This window comes from Pristis pectinata, chromosome 3, assembly GCF_009764475.1.
Source record: "Pristis pectinata isolate sPriPec2 chromosome 3, sPriPec2.1.pri, whole genome shotgun sequence".
Classification (NCBI taxonomy): Eukaryota; Metazoa; Chordata; class Chondrichthyes; order Rhinopristiformes; family Pristidae; genus Pristis; species Pristis pectinata.
Window position 1 is genome coordinate 113,553,974 of NC_067407.1, and position 20,192 is coordinate 113,574,165.

At 43.2% G+C, this 20,192-nt stretch overlaps 2 protein-coding genes across 2 annotated transcripts; both read right to left on the reverse strand.

Moving 5' to 3' along the window:
* LOC127568006 (peripherin-2-like) lies at positions 1-9,593 on the reverse strand. Its single transcript, XM_052011252.1, has 3 exons — positions 9,013-9,593; positions 8,572-8,818; positions 1-228 (listed from the first exon to the last, which is right to left on the reverse strand). The coding sequence occupies exons 1-3, from the start codon at positions 9,591-9,593 to the stop codon at positions 1-3; spliced, it is 1,056 nt and encodes a 351-aa protein (XP_051867212.1).
* Positions 9,594-12,293: 2,700 nt separating this feature from the next.
* tbcc (tubulin folding cofactor C) lies at positions 12,294-14,959 on the reverse strand. Its single transcript, XM_052011934.1, has 2 exons — positions 13,868-14,959; positions 12,294-12,632 (listed from the first exon to the last, which is right to left on the reverse strand). The coding sequence occupies exon 1, from the start codon at positions 14,914-14,916 to the stop codon at positions 13,879-13,881; it is 1,038 nt and encodes a 345-aa protein (XP_051867894.1). The 5' UTR covers positions 14,917-14,959; the 3' UTR covers positions 12,294-12,632; positions 13,868-13,878.
* Positions 14,960-20,192: the final 5,233 nt, after the last annotated feature.

Here is a 20,192-nt window from a genome sequence, read left to right on the forward strand (position 1 = left end):
TCAGCTGACTGTGGCGACAGTCGTACCCTCTTGTTTTTTCTCCTCTTCAGCTGTGGTAGCTACTTGATTAAACTTACCGAGCTCTTTAACGCTTTCCAGCAGAGATTTAATTGTTTCCTTTAGGCCTTTCTCCATTAACCAACCTTCACTTTCACACTCAGGATCCTCAGGGTTTGCAATGCTATCAAGGGCTGTGTGCAAATATTGCATCCCAACCATCCCTGTCACCTAAAGTAAAGAATATAGAATGAGTTTACTTGTACATGAACTCAAACCCTTTGTAGTCACACAAAATGAAGATATCTCTCAGGCAGATTAATGTTTAACAATAGGAAATAATCTGCCATTGCAGTCTCCAAATAATGATCGTTGCAAACTGAAAATGGATTTCTTATCTGAAATCAATAAAATCATACCACTTCCAGGTGATCTTATTGAAATATTCTGAGCTGGCTTTGAGATGGTAGATACTGAGAGGATGCTGCTTCTCATCGTGGGGTGAGGGGGACATCTGGAACTTGAGTGCATAATTTCAAAATGAATCTCTAGAAAGCTGTGGAGGCTGAGGTGTTGAATAGATAAACCAGGGCTGTTGAGGGTTATAGGGAACAAGCAAGGAAGTGGAGGTCAAGATCTGATCATGAAGGTGGAGCACGTTGAACGTCCTCTTGCTTGACCATCGGTTCTATAATGGCAAATCACAAGAACATAGAAGCAGGAGTAGGCCACCTGGCTGCTCAAGCCCAGCCCACCATTTCAATGTGATCGGCCCCAGGTCTACATCGCCAGTTCCCATAAGCCCTAAATTCTGCGATCTTTCAAAAATATCCCTCTTTAAGTACCTCCAGTAAATCAGTCCCCACAACCCTCTGGGGTTGAAGATTTCAGAGACTTACTGCCCTCATGAGAGACTATCTTCCTTGGGTATGCTCCGCTCTGTGGTTTTAAAGGTTCCATTAGGCCAACAAGACTTGCTAGCTGGTGGGTTAGCAGAATCCAGCATCCTGATATTGAGTCACATAAGTCTCTAGTTATTCTGGCCACTAATATGATTAATTGGACAGCCTGTTAGGCGGACCTTTACCTGCACGTTGAAATGCTCACCTGGCTCTTCAAACCTTTGCTCTAAGTTTTTGGTCTTTGGCTGGGCAAATAATAGTAAACATACAAAAACTCTTTGCTGGTATGGTGCATATTTTTAAATCACACCAACAGATATCCTGAGCACATATGTGAGTCCCTAGGCTTTTGATTATGTCTCTCTACTCTGGATTTAACTAAATGTGGGAAGTGTTTATTCTTTGTGTTCAACATAACTTTGCCATAGTGAGTTTCTCAGTGACTGGGTTCTGGCCTCCCTGATGGCAATGTGCTGGTGTGATTATGAAGTCTGGATAGAAACTATGGAAGTGAAGAAGGAAACTAGACTGCAGAAAAATATCAATGGACCAGTTAGATAGCCAGGAGTCCAGAAAAGCATCAGGTAAAGTTTAGGGGCAGTTAAGAAGATCAAGATGAACAATAAATTATGAAGTAAAGTGGAACAGTGGCAACTTGTACATGTCCATAGATGGCTGAAGAAAGCAGGACAGGAAGACGATAAAGGTCATGGGCCAAGTCAAAGAATTTAAGAGCAGTGAAATCATGAGAGAACTATATAGGCCACAGCTGGGAAAATGCACAAAGTTATTGTCACCACGTTACAGGAAGGGTGTTGTAGCACGAGAGAGAATGCAGAAGAGATTAATGAGGATATTGCCTGAGAAGAAGATTGGTTATGAAGAAAGATTGGCTAGGCTTTTTCTTCAAGAAAAAAAAGAGGTGATTCGGATGGGAGCAGGAGGTGAAATTTAATTAAAGAAATTAAAATTCAGAGAAGCCGAGGTAGATCCTTCCTATCCATCTAATTTGCCTTAGCTAAGATAGTAGGAGTGGAGGTGGTTTCAGAAAATATTTTTAAAATGGTGATCTCGAGTTCACTATGTGAAAGGGTGGTGGAGATTAAGTTCTTTGCCCATTCTAAAGGTATCTGGATGTGCACTTGATCTATTGTGGCCTGCAAGACTGTGGACCGAGAAATGGAACGCAGAGTTTGTCTAAATGTCTGTTTGAGTTGGCACAGACATGATGGGCCAAATGGTCTCCTCCTTTGCCATAAATTTCAGATTTTAAGTTTAATGGTTTTCTCTATTTGTTGAAATCTCAGCTGGTCAAGAGAAGATTTTTTAAAATTAATCAACTGTATTTGAGAGTTTATCTCGTGCTGTTTCCTACTGGTATTTGTATTGATTGTGTTTTTGATCTGACCTTTACATGATGACAGAGACCTATTTTTATTAGGAGTTACTCCACTTATTGGAACAATGAAATCTGCTATTGGATTGCAAAATGGACAGAAACTCTTTAAAATGCTGGTGTCCTTGTTCTGGGACAATCACAATAGTGGACTCTCCTGAGTGTTATATGTCCACAACATACAATTATATGAGTCATCTTGCTGGCCTGTGCCCCACACCTCCACTAGTCTTAAGAAGGCCAATATGGAAACTGCAATAAGGCACCAAAATTACTATCAAAGCAATTAATTTGGGAGAATCTTCCTGGACCTCAGTATACACTTGTTCCTCATCTAGGTTTATGATGTTACCTAAATCCCATGTTGTAATACATGTCAATGAACTGCAGCAAATTCTTCAAATTCTAGTTCAAACACTGTGACCCATGAGACCTCCCAAGGAAAATTCCAGGAAATTGTAAACAACAAATGTGTTGTCCATCAGCTACCTGAATATTCAATTAATTAAATTGAAGTGTAGAACTGACAGTTTCCTCAGTCTTGTTTTCCACCAATTACAGCTACCAAGACATCTTGGCATTCTCTCCAATTGCCTTTGTCATAATGTTATGTAAAGTGAAAATTGTTCATACAATGTTTAATCTGAATCTTTCTAAACAGAAAAGCTTTATATCTTATATACTCAAGCACCTGCTTAGCACTACTCTGCTACATGCTGATTCTCTACAACACTCTTGGTCCTCCAATCCAAACACTCACAGGTAAGTCACTCTCGATACATTGAGAAAGACATCTGCTCAGGCTGCAAGCTGCTGCACTGAGAACCAGGCATGGACCTTCCATTGCAAGTGGCGGAAATGTGGGACTCAGGAATACACTCTGGCCAGTGTAGTGAGTGTGGCCATTGGTACAGACTGGCAGCATTTGATATGTTAAATATTGCTCTCTTGCCCTCTCGGTTGAGCTTGTTAATGAGATAAATGAGTGGGCTGAGGAGAGCTGTATGACCAGAGAGGAGGAGACAGCCAGTTCCATCACATCCTGCAGGTGGTGATGAGAGAGAGACCGTAGGATCCGGGTGGTCACATGGAGCAGGTGCTGCCTGTCCCCAGCAAGTGCCCCCAATAGCCTGCACCTCAACACTGAGTGGCCATAGCACTTGCCCTGCTCTGCACAACGCCAGTCTTCCCAAGCAGCTTCTCCACACCAAGCCATTTCTGGACTCGCACTAAGGTCCCAGCACAGCAGTTGAGAGAGCAGTGGTTTGTGACAGCCCTGTTAGTACACATTCTACATCCATAGTGCTATAATGACTCTTTTTAGTGCTGATTTTGTTCGTGCTCCCACTCCTGGGCACATATCCTGAGTATTGAGAGAGGTACCAGTGCCATGCCTTTCATGAATTGAATGGCACAAGCATTTTACAACCAATTATATTCTGAAGTGTAAACCCTGTGGTAATGTTAGAAACTCGGCAGCCAGTTTGCTCCCAGCAAGGTTCCACAAACAGCAATGATTAAATGACCAGGTAATGAACCACACTAACAACCTGACCATCACCCATTGCTCACTGATTATGGCCACAAGGCGTGTTGCCGACAATCAGTGGCACCCTGGTCCACTCCCACCTGAGCTTTGCAGGTTGATCCCATGGCAGGTTCTGTGCTCTCTAATCATTTGTGATTGGGCGGTCATGTGAGTTGCCTTGAGTGTAATGTCGTCTCACAGCCTTGGTGAAAACTTTTGGCTCTCTCCTTTATTAGAGAGGCGAGTGGCCTCATACTTGCTTCACACCCCAACAGAGGAACATAACTGAGAAACGTCACCAACATTTCAAAAACATCATTCCTTAAGGATTTGAAATAGTTTAGAAATATTAAAGAAAAAGATTGGGGCCAGAATCTGTCTTCATTAAATTGTTTGCCTGGAAGACTACAGTCTTGTTTGCCCAATACACCAGCCAATATTACATGGGCATAAAGGACTTGGCCAAATTGTGGATTTCACAAAACTGCAGTGGGCCAGGACACAGTTGTGAAATTCTGACTTCCATCTCAGCCACCCCTGGATCCTGAATCCCAGCCCCCAGCTTGGCTGTTTCTACAGTGGACCCACCAGACCAAGTCAATTAAATCCTTGAATTGGAACAATGAACTGCAGTGCACGAGGGGATGTGTTGAATAAAATATATAGTTACTAAGCACCCCAATGATATAGTGATATTATTTAAATATTGTTATCAAGTGTTTATTGTGCAGTTTATGCTGCTTCCCACCCCATAAGTAAATGTACCAACCAACTTCTATAAATTACCACAATTCAATAAAATAAATAATATGACTCCAAATTTTGTCTTGTCCATAATGGAGCCACCGTGTTTATTGAAGTTAATCCCACAGTTTAGACGGGGCCTTAATGGGTGCCCAACGCGTGATCCCAGACTGAGCCAGAGGTCCTGATCCTCTCAGGGCCTTGCTTAGCCAGAGACCTCTCGCCACTCAGTTGTCCAGTTGTGCTGAAAAATCTTGATCAAGCTGGGTTGCCAAGTGAGAGGGGCAGCTGACCAGCACAGGGATGGGAGCCTCCAGCTCCCAGTGGCATGGTGAGGGATCAGCTTTGTGGATGATAAGCAGTTAGAAGGTGGCCAGCTCTGCAATTGGGAAACCACCTTTTGATCTGCCACCTTCCAAATGAAAACCAGGGTAATTAGTGGTCATTATTATAGCCATAACCACCAGTCAGTATGTTGGACAATCTGGCCAATTCTCTTTCAGTAGTTCAAGTTGAGAGCCAGATTTTATAGATTTTAGAGTTATGCAGCATGGAAACAGGCCCTTCGGCCCAACTACTCCATGCCAACCAAGTTGCCTATCTATGCTAATCCCATTTACTTATGTTTGGCCCATATACCTCTAAACCTTTCCTGTCTCCATACCTGTCCAAATATCTTTTAAATGTTGTAATTTTGGCCATGGCATGAAGGAAAACTATCTTCCTCTGCTTGAAAATATTACAATGAGATCGGGTTTGTACACCTGAGGAGGAAGGAGGAGCTTTAGTCAAACCACACATCTGAATATTGGTATTGCGAAATGCATAATATTTTCTCAGTTCGACTGGGTTGTATCAGTCTCTGTTTTGTGCTCGTTTGTGGACTGACACTTCACCCCATAATATCTGACTCGGACAAAAGTGGCTAAGCAGATAAATAGACCAACTATGATAAGTATCTCATTGCACTTAGAGATTCAAGGATAATTCTTTAGAATAAATTATTTAACTTGCTTAATTAATCTTTACTTGTTTGCTTGAATCTTGAGATATTTGCTTTTGGAATTCTCCTGGTTTGTGACTGACAGCTGTGCTATCATCTAACCTAGTGTTACCTCTAGTTTTATTTTCATTTGAGGTGAATGGGATCTCTGAGCAATGGTGTGGAATGTGAGAAAACAGTCAAAAAATTACAGTGTGAAAATCTCAAAGTTTGGAATTGTGATAAGTTTTTTATGTTTGAAATGCTGTCTTAAGCCAGAAAATGCTACTTAAACCAGCACTACCTGGAGATCATGAAGGATTATTAATGCCCCCTCCTTCTCAGCCCACCATCTTCCCTGGGGGGTTTCCTCTACTTAAACTCTACATGCTAAATAACATGCATTTACAAGAGTTCATCCAAATATTTGCAAAATTAGTTTCATAAACATGTTTAACAAGAGGCCTTTTTTTAGTCCCAAATAAACACCTCCCTTCTTTCCCTCCTCCTTACCCCTGGTTTATGGAGAGATGATGGGATCAAAATTTGCATATGTGGATTTAGATGCAGGTTATCCAGATAAAGCACTGAGTACAAACTGGACCGTTCAAGGGTTAATGAACGTAGGATGTACTGAAAAAGAAATCAGCTGGTATCTTGCACCTAGTAAAATTTTAGCCATCCAAAAACATAACAGCCAATGGAGTACGTTTGAATTGTAGCCTTTGTAGTAACATAGGGAAACATGGCAGCTTATTTCCAGACAACAAAACCTGACAAACAGCAGTGATATAATCACTGGATACTCTTTCTTTGACATTTGGTGAGGGATAAATATTGGCTTGTGTTTTAAATCTTGGCAGAGTGATGGGAACTTTTATAACCCCTTGAGAAAGCAGACATTTGTTTACAGTCTCGTCTGAAAGATGAAGCTTTCTTAATGTTGCATTGATATATTGCTAGATTATATGCTTTAAAATAGAAATCTAATCTTACTCTGAGACAACAGTGCTACCACTTAGATGGAAAAGCACCACATACATGTTAAAACAGCTTGAATCTATAAAGCAACTTTAAATTGAGTGATCCATCCTAAGCCCACAAATGTAGGCCAAAGAATGGTGGATCAATATTTATTTTAATGTTGCATCTTAGCAGTTGCTCATATTGACCAACAGTAGAATTAACTCCTTGTTTTAGGATACTTTTATCAACTTAGTTCTCTATGTGCTCTCAAATAGTAGAGGATATGTTCATAACCTTTAAATTAAATTAACAAAATAAGTAATGTTTAAAGATTTTGCCTGGATGAAAAGTCACGAAAATAATCAAAGCTTGGGGACTTTGGCTGGATCTGAAATTCACTACAACAGGACATTTTATTGGCCGGCTCATCTATTGAATTTCATTGTTATGGAGACAGGTGAACATAATCTTCACAACTCTTTTCACCAGACATCGCCACCGCTTTAAGTGCAGAGGTTTAACTTCTAACGTGTTTGGCACTACTGGTGCAAACTCACTTTGGTGTAAAACAAAATCTGAAACAAATCTATCAAATATTTTACCTAAAAGACTAGTTTGTGTTTCTCTGTGACTAAGTGTGAACCTAGACCTGGTGAAAAGATATTGCATGCCCCTCAGTCTGCACTACACTAAAAAGTGTCTTATTTGTGTAGATCTAGTATAGACACTAGATAATAATATAATTCTATAATTAATACTATAATAATATACTATAATTAAATCTAGTATAATTCACAGATCCATTCCAGTTTTCTGCCAATTTCCTTAATCCTAGCACCTGGGTCTTGTCACTAGAGATGGTTTCACGTTCACTAAAACACTCGTGGTTAAGGGAAATTTAACAACTGCTCAAAACCATCATTAAGAGAGAAAATATGGTCAGTGATTTGATTAGAGATACGTGCATGTTAAACTTTAATAGGTAATAAGGCAGATTTATCGAATTAACACTTGGGATGCATTTTTGCAGTAGAATCCAAAGCTACAGGTGAGGCTAAAAGGAGATCAGGAAGCGGTGGAAACGGATCCAAATAACTTCATAGCTAGAGCCTGATAAATATGGGCAGGGAATAGATGTCCATGGCAGGAGCACAAGACGAATTGAATGCCTCTTTCAACGAAGTCATCACGGGTACAACGACCCAAGTGACCTTTCTTCACACCTACAGCACTCTGTGATCCTTTGGTTATTATTGAAGCAATTTTGCCTGTCCTATCCACTTAAATTAACTTGTAAAACTTCATAAAAATTGAAAATGCTGGAAATACTCAGCAAGTTAGAAAATATGTGTGGAGAGAAAAACGGAGTTAACCTTTTGGATGAATGACCTTTTATTAATTCATTTGACATTTATATTACTTCATGGTTTAAAACTAATCAGGCTTTAAGATGTTCAACTTCTTAAGGAGAGCAAATTTCTTCTTTTGATCTGAGACCAGAAAATGTATGTTCCAAAATCAGTACTCGGTCTGAAGTAAAACTCAAATTACTCGTGAAAGGTCATATTAGCCTGAACTACCAACTCTGTTATTCTGTCTTTACCCCGCTCCCCCGCCCCATGCTGTTAGACTTGCCCTTTCAGTACTTTGTTTCCCCATATCAGTTTTACTCAACTTGGCGAGAAAGTTATTGTTAAACCTTTACGGAGGCGGGGTTGAGGTTGTCCTCTATGCGGGAGAGTGAAAAGCTAGAGTGTCAGATGCTTTCATTCACGTTGAATTTCTAGGTTACAGGCAAGATCCGCCGCGCAGAAGATTGTAGCGCTTCAATGAAGACACAAGCATTCATGCGGTCAGTGTCCTTGCAAGCGCACACTTGCAAAACCTGTGCATTATATCTGATGCAGCCCCACAGTTCAATTGATTTCTTGAAAATATCAACATCTATAATCGAAAGAACGCAATAAGTATGCAACCAAGCTTAATAGAAACGTCCTTTGATAAAGAGTTTTCTTACTTGTAAGATTTACAACAAGTTTCACTCTAGGCCTCTTACCTCCAGTATCCAACCAAATAAGACTAGAGCTCCCATCGAGTGCATCATATTAACGTAGTAGTTGAGCAGTGCCTGCTTGCAACCTCGTGTCCACAGGTTCAACTCTTCGGACTGGAAGTCGTAGCTGTAATGGGCTGAGCTATTGGTGATCTGCTGCTGGATACAGGGTCGGGGGGAGGCCGGATTGCAGCAACTGAATGGGACCCCGTCCACCAGGTACCTCCCTTCAACATTGCTCTTTACGCGGCTGCAGGAAGAGGAGGCATGCAAAGTGAGTGTTTAGGGCTGAAAACTCAAAAGCAGCGCGGAGCGACCTCCCTCATTAGTGATGGGACCCCCCCCCCCCCCAAAACAAATAAAGCCACGGGCCAGAGCTGGGAGTAAGATCTAGCATAGCTACAAGGTTCAACTGCACTCGTCTCAATTGCCTGCTTTACTCACTCTTTCACCTCCTTGGAGCTGAAGTCCAGGTATCTGTTGCTGATCCACTGGATTTCAAACCAGTCCCGGAAGCCGTTGTTTCCGCAGCAGCGGAACTCTATCTGCAGCTGGTCGATGGTCTTCTTCATGAAGCACCTGCCCGGGGTGTCGGTATCCCGGTAGAATTTCATGCCGTTCTTCAGCCCTTTGGCCAGCGTGTCCTCCAGGTAGACCCTCATCAGGAAGCACAACACCACGGCGATGAAGGTCAGGAAAGCGAAAAATAAACAGGAGGCCAGGTAGAACTTCAGCACCGATTTCCATCGGGCGTACTTCGCCGGATCGAGGGAGTCGTAGCAAAACTTGCCCCCACAGCAGTTGATGGCGCAGGCCAGGAGACCCACCAGGATCAGGAGGTTGGGCACCAAGTGGCTCTCCTCGTTGTCCATCAGCTCGCTCCGTTTCCTGAGCTCGATCTTGAGGAACAAGCCCATTCCGAAGATAACGATTCCCACCATCACACAGAACCAGTTCAGCAGCCACATGCCCTGGGCCAACTTCACCCGTTTTTGCATGTTGAACTTGATTTTCATAATGGCCATTTTTGTTTTGTTCTCTCTTCCTTTAAGTTCCAATGTTAAGGTTGGGGTTTTGAATGAATTAGAAAGACTTGCGTACGGGTGCAGAAAGGGCAGGAAACAGTGCGCCTGAGATTAACTCCACTGTGGGTCCCTCCATACTGACCACCCGAAAAGCAAAGCTTCAGCTGACTCGGGGACACTGAAAACGAAGCGCTTTCCAATTTTCCAAGCCAGCGGGGTTTAAAAAAAAGAAATTGTCCGCGGCTACAGCTAACGTTGCCAGTGCTTTCCCCGGCAAGGGAGATGGTTCTTCCAGAATCTATCTGAGAAAATCTGAAGCTGCAAGACGTCACCTTAATACCAGTAATAGGTTTTACCTCTAATCATTTGGAGAAAGCCTTGCCCCAGATGAGCCATTGAAAGTAATCCGCCTTTTTACCGTGTAATTGCTTTGCCCTCAAGTTGTCAGCGATTGTACCTTCCCCTGGAAAGTTTCCTTGCATTTGAAAAGTCGAGCCAGAGTGTTTAGTAAAACTTCACTCAGGGAGGCGACGTTTGTATTTGATTCGTTTTCCTTAATCTTTTACTAAGTTTGTATCGAATTACTGTCGTGCTGTGTCGTGTATTCTGTGCAGCATGTTTACTCGTAAAATATAATGAATGCAAAAGCAGGTTCAACTTAATAAGCTAAGTAAGCTTAAATGTAGGTCAGAGGCCTGAATGAGCATTGGGATAAAACATGCAGTGTCGGAAAATTCTAAGTGCTGGAAAACTGAGCCACGCACGCAGACAGTAGGACAATGCAAAAGTTTGGCCCTGGAGGTGTTTTCTTTTTTAAAAAATGAACGAGTGGCGCGGAGGTCCAGGGAGTAAGTTCTGGGGCTTGGGGCCTCGGTAGCTGGAAATACTGTCAATCGTGCAAATACTAATTTTGCAGATGCACAGGAGACCAGAATTACACACGTGCCGTACCTCCGAAGGCTTTAATGCTGGAAAGATATTCCACGGCAAGGGTGCAAGTCGACGCAAGGATTTGAATATAAAGGCGCACATTTAAAAGAAATAGGACATCAATGTGGCTAAGCAATCACAGGGTAATGGGTGACTGGGACTTACAGTGAACTGGGACAAGGAGTCAACCAGGACAAGAGCGGCGGACCTCGGGCTGATCTTGGGTGGACAAAGTCCATCAGAAAGTGTGTTAGAATAATCATATCTAGAGGTGAAAAGGAGCACGAATTAGGGGTTCGGAGCTAGATGGGAAGAGGTAGAGAATACGTTGACAATGTTGCGGAGGTGCAGATAAGCAGTCTTAACCCTAGCTTGTACAAATAGTCCAAAGCTCATCTTGGGTCCAAGGTGATCCCAAGGTTATGAGCAGTCCAATCCACGTTATGACATACGATGCAGTCAGGGGTGGCGGGTCAGCAGGAGGCCAGATAACAAAGTTTGTGCCGATGTTTGAAACTGATTTAGCCAACTTAATAGTTACTTGGATGAAATATATCAGAAAGCGGGGAGGCAAAGAGAGAGAGAGAGTGTGTCATAGTCTTGCAACAGGTACGCTGGATGTTGTCAGTGTACTAGAAGAAGTTGTTGCTGTGTTTTGGAAATAAATTTTCCAATGGGCCATATATAGGTGAGAAATAGGAATGGCTGGATCGTCGGTGAACATCAGAGATAACAAAACAGGTGTGAGAAACAAAACCCTAACGGGTATGTTGCACTATGTGACTGGAACTCTTCGTTCAAAGGCGGCGAACCACATGCAGGGTCACGACCCAAAATGTTGACCATCCCTTCGCCTCTGCAGATGCTGCCTGACCTGTTGAGTTCCTCCAGCAATTTGTTCATAACACCGTTCCCGTTTTAACATGCTCTATAGTCAGTCTGAAAGAACTTGTGGGGAGAGGCTGGGGGATTGGGACTGGCCGAATCACTTCTACCAAGAGCCACTATGCCCAACATAGTCCTTTGCTGCTATCGCCATTCTGTGAATCCAGGCCTCAAGGAATCTACAGATTCCAAACAACTTGCCTTGGACAGTCAGTTTAGAGATTATTGAGGCTACGTGTTAAGAACATGCAGACTCCTCCCTCACAATACTCTCAATCTATAGCAATCAAAGATGTTGGAATGAGCCCATGGAACATTTACACACCACATTAATATTAGAATGTACTCCAATCAGCAAAACAACCCCCTAGTGGGCCCCATATTCAGCTGGTGCCACTACATATTAATATGGTCACCTTGGGATGAGCTCAAGTTGAAATTGAAGACCTCATCACTGAATAACATTTCTGGAACCCACAATTAACAACATGTGGGAGCATCTTCACCACACAGCAAAGGTAAAGCCTGGCTCCAGAAGGCAGTTCACACCAACTTCTCAAGAGCACTTACGGATGGGCAATAAATGCTGGTCTTAGCAGTAATACCTTGAATAAATTAAGTGCACAGCAGCCTAGCACATCAGCTTTATCAACTTGTAAAGTATCATTGATGTTTTGAATGACATGTTACAAACGTTGATTGAGAATTAAATCACTTTTTGTAAATATGTATCATTGATAGTGGTGAATTTCTTGATGTGATTTATGGCAGATGTATTGTTTTGCTTTGTAAGGCCACAGTAACTTTTTATTTAATTGTCAACTATTAAAAATTAATCTGGCAGACAAGTAAATGAACTCTTAATGAATGGAACAAAATGTTTTATTTAATTAACAATCAAGGCAAATGGTTATTTTCAAAACAGACAATACATTTTGCAATTTTTTTATTATTCTCAAGCAAGGCTTAATCCACATAGCACCTTGCTGATGGGAATATTCACTCATGTTCAAGGCCAGTTCAAATAACATGAAAAATTGTTCCACTTGTTCATATCCTCTCCAGAAGGTCTATACAACATCTAGCGGCTTCTGTGCAAAGGTCAATCTGTGAAAAATCAAAACTGCTATTTTTCTACTTACACCTTTGACATTTCCTCATATCAACTTCTTAAATCGTAGCATTACACTATGGGATTGCAGACTGTGGGTTCGGAACATAAATCTGAATCAAGACAACAAAGTAGAATGAGTTTAACAGACAGGATGCAAGAAACAATTTCTTAAACTCGTATATTCATATCAAATAATTCTTTGGACCAGTATCTGAAATACTTTAACATAAAAAAAATGCTGTTGCCCAAACATGACTTCTCTCCTGCTTCGATCCCAACCCACTGATAAAGAAACTTATCTATCCACATCTCCATTATGATTGATGTAAAGAAACGCATTGTATGCATATTTATAGCTAAAAGAAACTGTATGTTCCTGTCAGCACGTCCATTTCAAAGTAGGCCAGACCAGGAAAGCATAAGAAAAACTGAAGATTATATTTCATACAATTAAAATTGCCACAAATTTTGATGCAAAATTGTTTTAACTTTTGTGGTTCAGTAGTTTTATACATGCTATTGATTGCGTAGGAGTCTTGTTGGGCTAAGTTTAATGTTCCTCTCCTCCATTCCAGCAGATAAAAACATATCTCCATGTAGATAGCCTGAAGTAGCCAGCAGCTGAAGCAGGAATGGAATAAAAATTCACTTAAATTGCCAAGTAAAAGTGAACTTGCATTTAGCATGGACTACAACCTGGCTAGATAGATTAAAAAAATAGGCCTCACTTTATTTTGTTTGGTACAAGATGAAAGTAACAATGAATAAACTTAAGACATTGTAATGCCATCATTAACTCCTGCTGGAAGGCGGCAGGATTGAACTTTGAAAAGTCGGTTTCAAATGCCTTCAACATTCCCTGGTCGAAGACCACCATCATGTTTTGTGTCTAGCCAGAGTTCAAGCACAGATTGACCCCCTTTTACCAGTACATTCTTCTCAATTAAAGGTGGTTCAATTTCAATCCTATTTATTTGATATTGGTTCTTATTTAAAAAAAAGAAACCAGTTCAAGATTGTCATTTTTATTTTATCCATTAATCTTCTGCATTCCAAAACGTGTTTCAAATTTGTTTCAATTGAACTCTACTTCAGCAATACAAGTATTTTCAGACAGAAGTGCAAACACTGAGAACAAAACATTGACAAAGGTAACAGTGGATGTAACGTTATCTCACACAGATAATATTTTACAAATAACATGCCAACTATTGAAGGTTAGATTTAACCCACACTATCCTTTAAGTAAATTTGGCCAAATATTAAATAACTGAATTTCTGTCCACAAGGCTTATTTTGCTTTTATTCAAGTATACAGCAGGAATCCAGCTCAGTAAACACCGACCTTAGGCACAGTCAAGGAGCTAAGATTTCATCCCAATCAGTTATTCGAGAATCCTCAGGCAAAATACTCCAGTTAGGGGAAGGATCAGACGCAAGCCAGTTAAAATCGTCAATAACGTTCCAGTTGTTTTTTGCTCTGTCTAACCCTGCCTGTTCAAAATCTCTCTCGATGCCTTCATACGTCCAGTTAAACGGTGCAAAAGAAACTCCAGTGCAATCTTCCACCATGGCTCTGCTGGTCACATGCAGATACACCTTGGCATCCTTAGTGCTGTGGGTTCGCAGTTGCTGGCAGGCGAAGGCGAAAGTGCAGCCGGCAGATTGGTCAATAAACACCGAGGTGGAGACAGGCCCGCACAACACCTTGGAATTGGTGACATTGTTGATGTGCAGGGTGTTGGGCGAGCCGAGGAGCTTCACCACGCAGTTGGACAGCCTGGTCAGCAGCACGTCCTTGCCGCTGATCTCGTCTGCCGAGCGGACCAGCAGCTGCGAGTCGGCGTCCGAGAAGCCGCAGAGGTTTTGCTCGATCAGCCCGGGCTGGCCGGCTCTCCGGTCGGGCGGGGAGGCGGGTTTGGTCTCCTTGGGGCCGGCGTTTTCTTTCCTGCGCGATTTGAAGGCGAACTTCTTCTTGGGCAGGCAGTGCTGCCGCTTCTCGGCCGCCGCCGCCTGCAGCCTCTGCAGGGCGGCCTGCGCCTGGCGCAGCTCGTAGGCCGACAGGAACAGCATGCTGTCGTTGACGAACTTCTGCAGCCGCTGCAGCTTCTGGGCGATCTCCTGGAAGCGGGCGGCGAGCTCCGCGCTGTCGGCGCCCCCGCAGCCCGCCAGCAGCGCCTCGATCGCCGACCTCTCCTCCGAGAAGGCCGCGCTGAAGAAGTTGGACTTCTCCTCCTTCACCGCCGCCACGTCCTTGGCCAGCTTCCTCCGCTCCACGCCCTGCTGCCGCTCCTGGTCCCGGCGCTGCAGCGTCTCCATCATCCTCTCCTTCCGCCGGTCGTACTCGGGGACATCCTCCGTTACCCGCTTCTCGCTCTCCCCCACCGCCGCCATTTGGGAACCCTCTCCAACCCGCCGCTCCAACAACAACAACGCGTCTTATTGGTCCGATCGCCCCGCCAGCGCGTCCCCCGTATCTGGCATTCGGATTGGGCTATGCCCTGGGTTCAGGGGCAGGTGGGTGTTGCCTTGCAGCGCAGGGAGACTCCCCTCAGGAGGTGACCTGCTGGGGTACCAGCAGGCTTAGGGACAGCTTCTACCCCACTGTGATAGGACTATTGAACGGTTCCCTTATACAATGAGATGGATTCTGACCTCACGATCTACTTTGTTGTGACTTTGCACCTTATTGCACTGCACTTTTTCTGTAGCTGTGACACTTTACTCTGTACTGTTACTGTTTTTACCTGTACTAACTCAATGTAACTGCACTGTGTAATGAATTGACCTGTACAATCAGTATGCAAGACAAGTTTTTCACTGTACCTCGGTACATGTGACAATAATAGACCAATACCTCACAACCCTACCTCACCTCATCTCACTTGCAACCGCACCTCACCTCACTCACAACCCCACCCTCTTGCCTCTTCACATTGGATATCTCCCCTCTACACTCTCAGTCCCCAAAGCAGGGTCATAACCCAAAATGTTGATTATTCTTTTGCCACCCCGATGTTGCTTGATCCACTGAGTTCCTCCAGCAGTTTATTTCTTCCATCAGGCAGAAGATACAGGAGCCTGAGGGCACGTACCACCAGACTTAAGGACAGCTTCTACCCGACGGTGATAAGACTATTGAACGGTTCCCTTATATGATGAGATGGACTCTGACCTCACGATCTACCTTGTGACCTTGCACCTTATTGCACTGCGCTTTCTCTGTAGCTGTGACACTTTACTCTGTACTGTTATTGTTTTTACCTATACTACATTAATGCACTCTGTACTAACTCAATGTAACTGCACTGTATAATGAATTGATCCGTACAATCGGTATGCAAGACAAGTTTTTCACTGTACCTCGGTACAAGTGACAATAATAAACCAATACCAATACCATCCAGAAGGAGCAGCATCTACTTTTTCCCAGGGCGACCATGGCTAACACGAGGGGACACAATTTTAAGGTGATTGGAGGAAGGTATAAGGGGGAAGTCAGGGGTACATTTTTTTTTACATAGTGGTGGGTGCGTGGAATGCACTGCCGGCAGAGATTGTGGGGGCAGATACATTAGGGACATTTAAGAGACTCTTAGACACATGAATGATAGAGAAATGGGGGGGGGGGCTATGTGGGAGGGAAGGGTTAGATAGATCTTAGAGCAGGATAAAATGTTGGCACAACATTGTGGGTCAAAGGGCCTGTACTGTGCTGCAGTGTTCTATGTACTTTGTCAGACCTTCTCAGGCTCATGCATGTTTCAACAATATTCCACTTATATAGATTCATTAATGAAAACAAAAATCACAACAATTCATAGGATTATCACTGATCAAAAAGGTTGTCATGTTACAAGGAGATATTAGATTCAGTCAAAGTTGAGTTTATTGTCTTGTGCACCAGTACATGTATGCACAGATACAATGGAAAAACTTGCCTGCAGCAGTATCACAAGGCACCAAGCATCTTATAAGCAGCATTCACAAGAAAAATATAAATTATGCACCATTTTCACAAGAAAGAACACAATTAGAGGCACAATGGACAGGCACAGTAGTGTAGCGGTTAGCATAATGCTATTACAGCGCCAGCGACCTGGGTTCAATTCCGGCCACTCTCTGTAAGGAGTTTGTACGTTCTCCCCGTGTCTGCGTGGGTTTCCTCCAGGTGCTCTGGTTTCCTCCCACATTCCAAAGATGTACGGGTTAGGAAGTTGTGGGCATGCTATGTTGACGCTGGAAGCGTGGCAACACTTGCGGGCTGCCCCCAGAACGCTCTACACAAAAGATGCATTTCAATGTGTGTTTCAATGTACATCTGACTAATAAAGATATCTTAGAGCAAAATAAAACAAAGTCCATTTTAGTGCAAAGTGGCCATAGTGTTGCTATACTGTAGTGATTAGGGTTGTGCTGGTCGGTTCAAGAACTGAATGGTTGAAGGGAAGTAGCTGTTCTTGAACCTAGTGGTGTGGGACTTCAGGCTTCTGTATCTCCTGCCCGATGGTAACTGTGAGAAGATGGCATGACCCAGATGGTGGGGATCTTAAATGATAGATGTTGCCTTCTTGAGGCAGCACCTCCTGTAGATAATACTGACGGAGGGAAGGGATGTGCCCTTAATGTATTGGGCTCAGCTTAGCTTATTATCATATACACCAGGGTGCAATGATATTCCTTGCTCACAGAGTAAACAGTATGCATGGTAATAATAAATGACCAATAAGTCAATAGAAAAGATTTAGAGTAAGTACGTCATTTGGATGTGAATGCACAAGGCATGGTTAATAAGTTTGCAGATGATACTAAAATAGGTGGTGTCGAAGATAGTGCAGAAGGTTAAGAAGAATTACGGGGATCTTGATCAGCTGGGTATGTGGGCTGAGGACTGGCAAATGGCTTTCAATCCAGATAGGTGTGGGGTATTGCATTTTGGGAGATTAAACCAGGGTAGGACTTATATAGTGAATGGTAGGACCCTGGGGAGTGTTATGGAACAGAGGGACCTAGGAGTGCAAGTGCATAGTTCGCTGAAAGTAGCATCACGGGTAGATAGGGTGGCGAAGAAGGTGTTTGGCACGCTGGCCTTCATTAATCAAGGCATTGAGTATAGGAGGTGGGAAGTTATGATACAGTTATATGAGACATTGGTGAGGCTGCATTTGGAGTATTGTGTACAGTTTGGTCACCCTATTATAGGAAAGATGTTATTAAACTAGAAAGAGTGCAGAAAAGATTTACCAGGATGTTGCCTCAACTTGAGGGCCTGAGTTACCAGGAGAGGTCGCATAGACTATGACTTTATTCCCTGGAATGTGGGAGATTGGGGGGGGGGGTGACCTGATAGAGGTATAAAAGATCATGAGGGGCATAGACAGGGTGAAATACATAGTCTTTTTCCCAGGGAGGGGGTGCTAAAAACGAGAGAGCATAGGTTTAAGATCAGAGGTGAGAGATTTAAAAGGGACATCACGGGCAGCTTCTTCATGCAAAGGGTGGTGCATATTTGGAATGAGCTGCCAGAAATAGTGGTTGAGGTAGGCACATTAGCAACGTTTAAAAGCCATCTAGATAAGTACATCGATAGGAGAGGTTTAGAGGGCTATGGGCCAAACATGGGCAGATGGGACCAGCTCGCTGGGCAACACTGTTGGCATGGATGAGTTGGGCTGAAGGGCCTGTTTCCATGCTGTATGACTCTATGACTATAAGATTTCCTAAACTGCATTGATAAGCCCAACGGGGGGGGGGGGGGGGGGCGCGGAAATAGTTTGGGGGGCAATTCTGGATTATTTTAGGAATTGAAGCTGGGCAGATGAAAGAAAAGGTATTATAATCCTCATAAACACAGATTTAACATAGTTTTGGAAAAGAACGAAGATAAAATAGTACTAAAGGTTCTAGATTGGGTTAAGGCCAATTTCACTGGACTAAAGTGATTTGGCAAAAGTAGATAGAAACAACTTTTTGAAGGTAAATCAGTCTTAGAGGAAATTCAAGGGATTCAGGGTATATATATGTTACCACAAATAAAAGGGTGGGACTACCAAAACTGGAGCACTTAGCTGACAAGATGAGCAGAGAGTTGGATCAGACAAGAAAGGAAATCTTTTGTTAGACACTAAGAGTTTAATACAGCACAAAACCTGGAAAGGTATAGGTATAAGAACAAAATTAGGAAGGCAAAGAGAGGGTATGAAAAAAGATTGGCAAGTAAAATCAACTACAAGCCAAAGATGTTTTATTGGTAGTTAAGGAGTAAGATAACTAAGAGAAGGACCAATTAAGAACCAAAAGAACAATCTATGTGCTGAGGCAGAGCACGTGACTGAGATTTTTAATTTTTTTCAACTTTTCACAAAAGGGGGAATGATATCAATGTTGTGGGCAACGTGATTGGTGGGATAATGATATTAGGAGAAATAGAATTGAGGGTTTTCGCATCTTTGAAAATAGGGAAATGGACAGTCAACATTTCAGATCGAGACCCTTCATCTGGACCGGAAGATAGAGGGGAGACAGACAGCATAAAAAGGTGGAGGGAAGGGGTGGAGCAAGAGCTGGTGGGTGATAGGTGGATCCAGGTTGGGGGGTAGGGGGAATGATGGGCAGATAGGGCAGGGGGAGAGTGGGAATGGCGCTGGAAGCTGGGAAGTGATAGGTGGAAGTGACAAAGGGCTGAAGATGATGGAATCTGAGAGGACAGGAAGGTGGAGCATGGAATAAAGGGAGGGAAGTGGGGAAGGTAGAGGGGAGTTTGGGGGAGGGCAACCAGTGGGAGGAAAGTGTTGGTGATGGGAAGATGGAGAGGGTGGAGGGGATAGACACATGGTGGTGGAGATCGGAGGGGAGAGTAAAGGGGCAGAGGGGGAGCAGTTACCGGAAGTTGGAGAATTCAATGTTCATACTGCCAGGTTGTAGGCTACCCAGGTGGAATATGAGGTGCTGTTCTTCTAGTTTGAGTTTAGGCTCAACTTGGCAGCAGAGGAGGCTGAGGACAGACATTTCGGTGTGGGAATGGGAAGGAGAATTAAAATGGCTGGCGACTGTGAGATCCATATGGGCAAAGTGGATGGAGAGAAGGTGCTCAGCGAAGTGGTCGCCCATTTTGTGTCCTGTCTCACAGATCTAGAGGACGCCACGATGGGAGCACCAGATGCAATAAATAACACCAGGGAACATGCTAAGAAAAGGGCTCCGATTATGATTTTTTAATCCTCCCTGGTTACAGGAGTGGTGCTGGAGAATTGCAGGATGACTTATATTGTATAAATGTTTTTAAAAAAAGGGATAACCAAATAATTATAAGCAATTAGCTTAACCTTGGTGATGGACAAAGTATTCATATAGATTCTCAGGATAAGTATAAATCTTCATTTAGTAAAGCACAGAACAATCAAGGTCTGCATAGATTTGTTAAAGGAAGTTGTTGTCAGACTGAGCCGATTTAATTACATGAAGGTAACAGGGAAGGTCAATGAAGAAAGTGCTCTTGATACACTTCACATTGATTCTCGCAATGCTTTTTACATGGCTCGTCATGGCACACTGGTCAGAAAACAATCTGTGTGATCCAAGGGAGAGTAGTAGACAGGAAAAACCTTCCCACAGCAGCTTCAAGTCCAGATGAAGGCTAGTGCACATTGCCTCCTTACTCACCTCCATGC

Bases quoted from the DNA above. Each gene is read 5' to 3' on its own strand.
- LOC127568006 (XM_052011252.1), bottom strand. From the start codon at position 9,593: ATGGCCATTATGAAAATCAAGTTCAACATGCAAAAACGGGTGAAGTTG. The intron at 8,819-9,012 runs GTGAGTAAAGCA...CTCTTCCTGCAG, and splicing joins AGCTCCAAGGAGGTGAAAGA to CCGCGTAAAGAGCAATGTTG. The intron at 229-8,571 runs GTAAGAGGCCTA...TCTTTACTTTAG, and splicing joins TATTTGGTTGGATACTGGAG to GTGACAGGGATGGTTGGGAT.
- tbcc (XM_052011934.1), bottom strand. From the start codon at position 14,916: ATGGCGGCGGTGGGGGAGAGCGAGAAGCGGGTAACGGAGGATGTCCCC.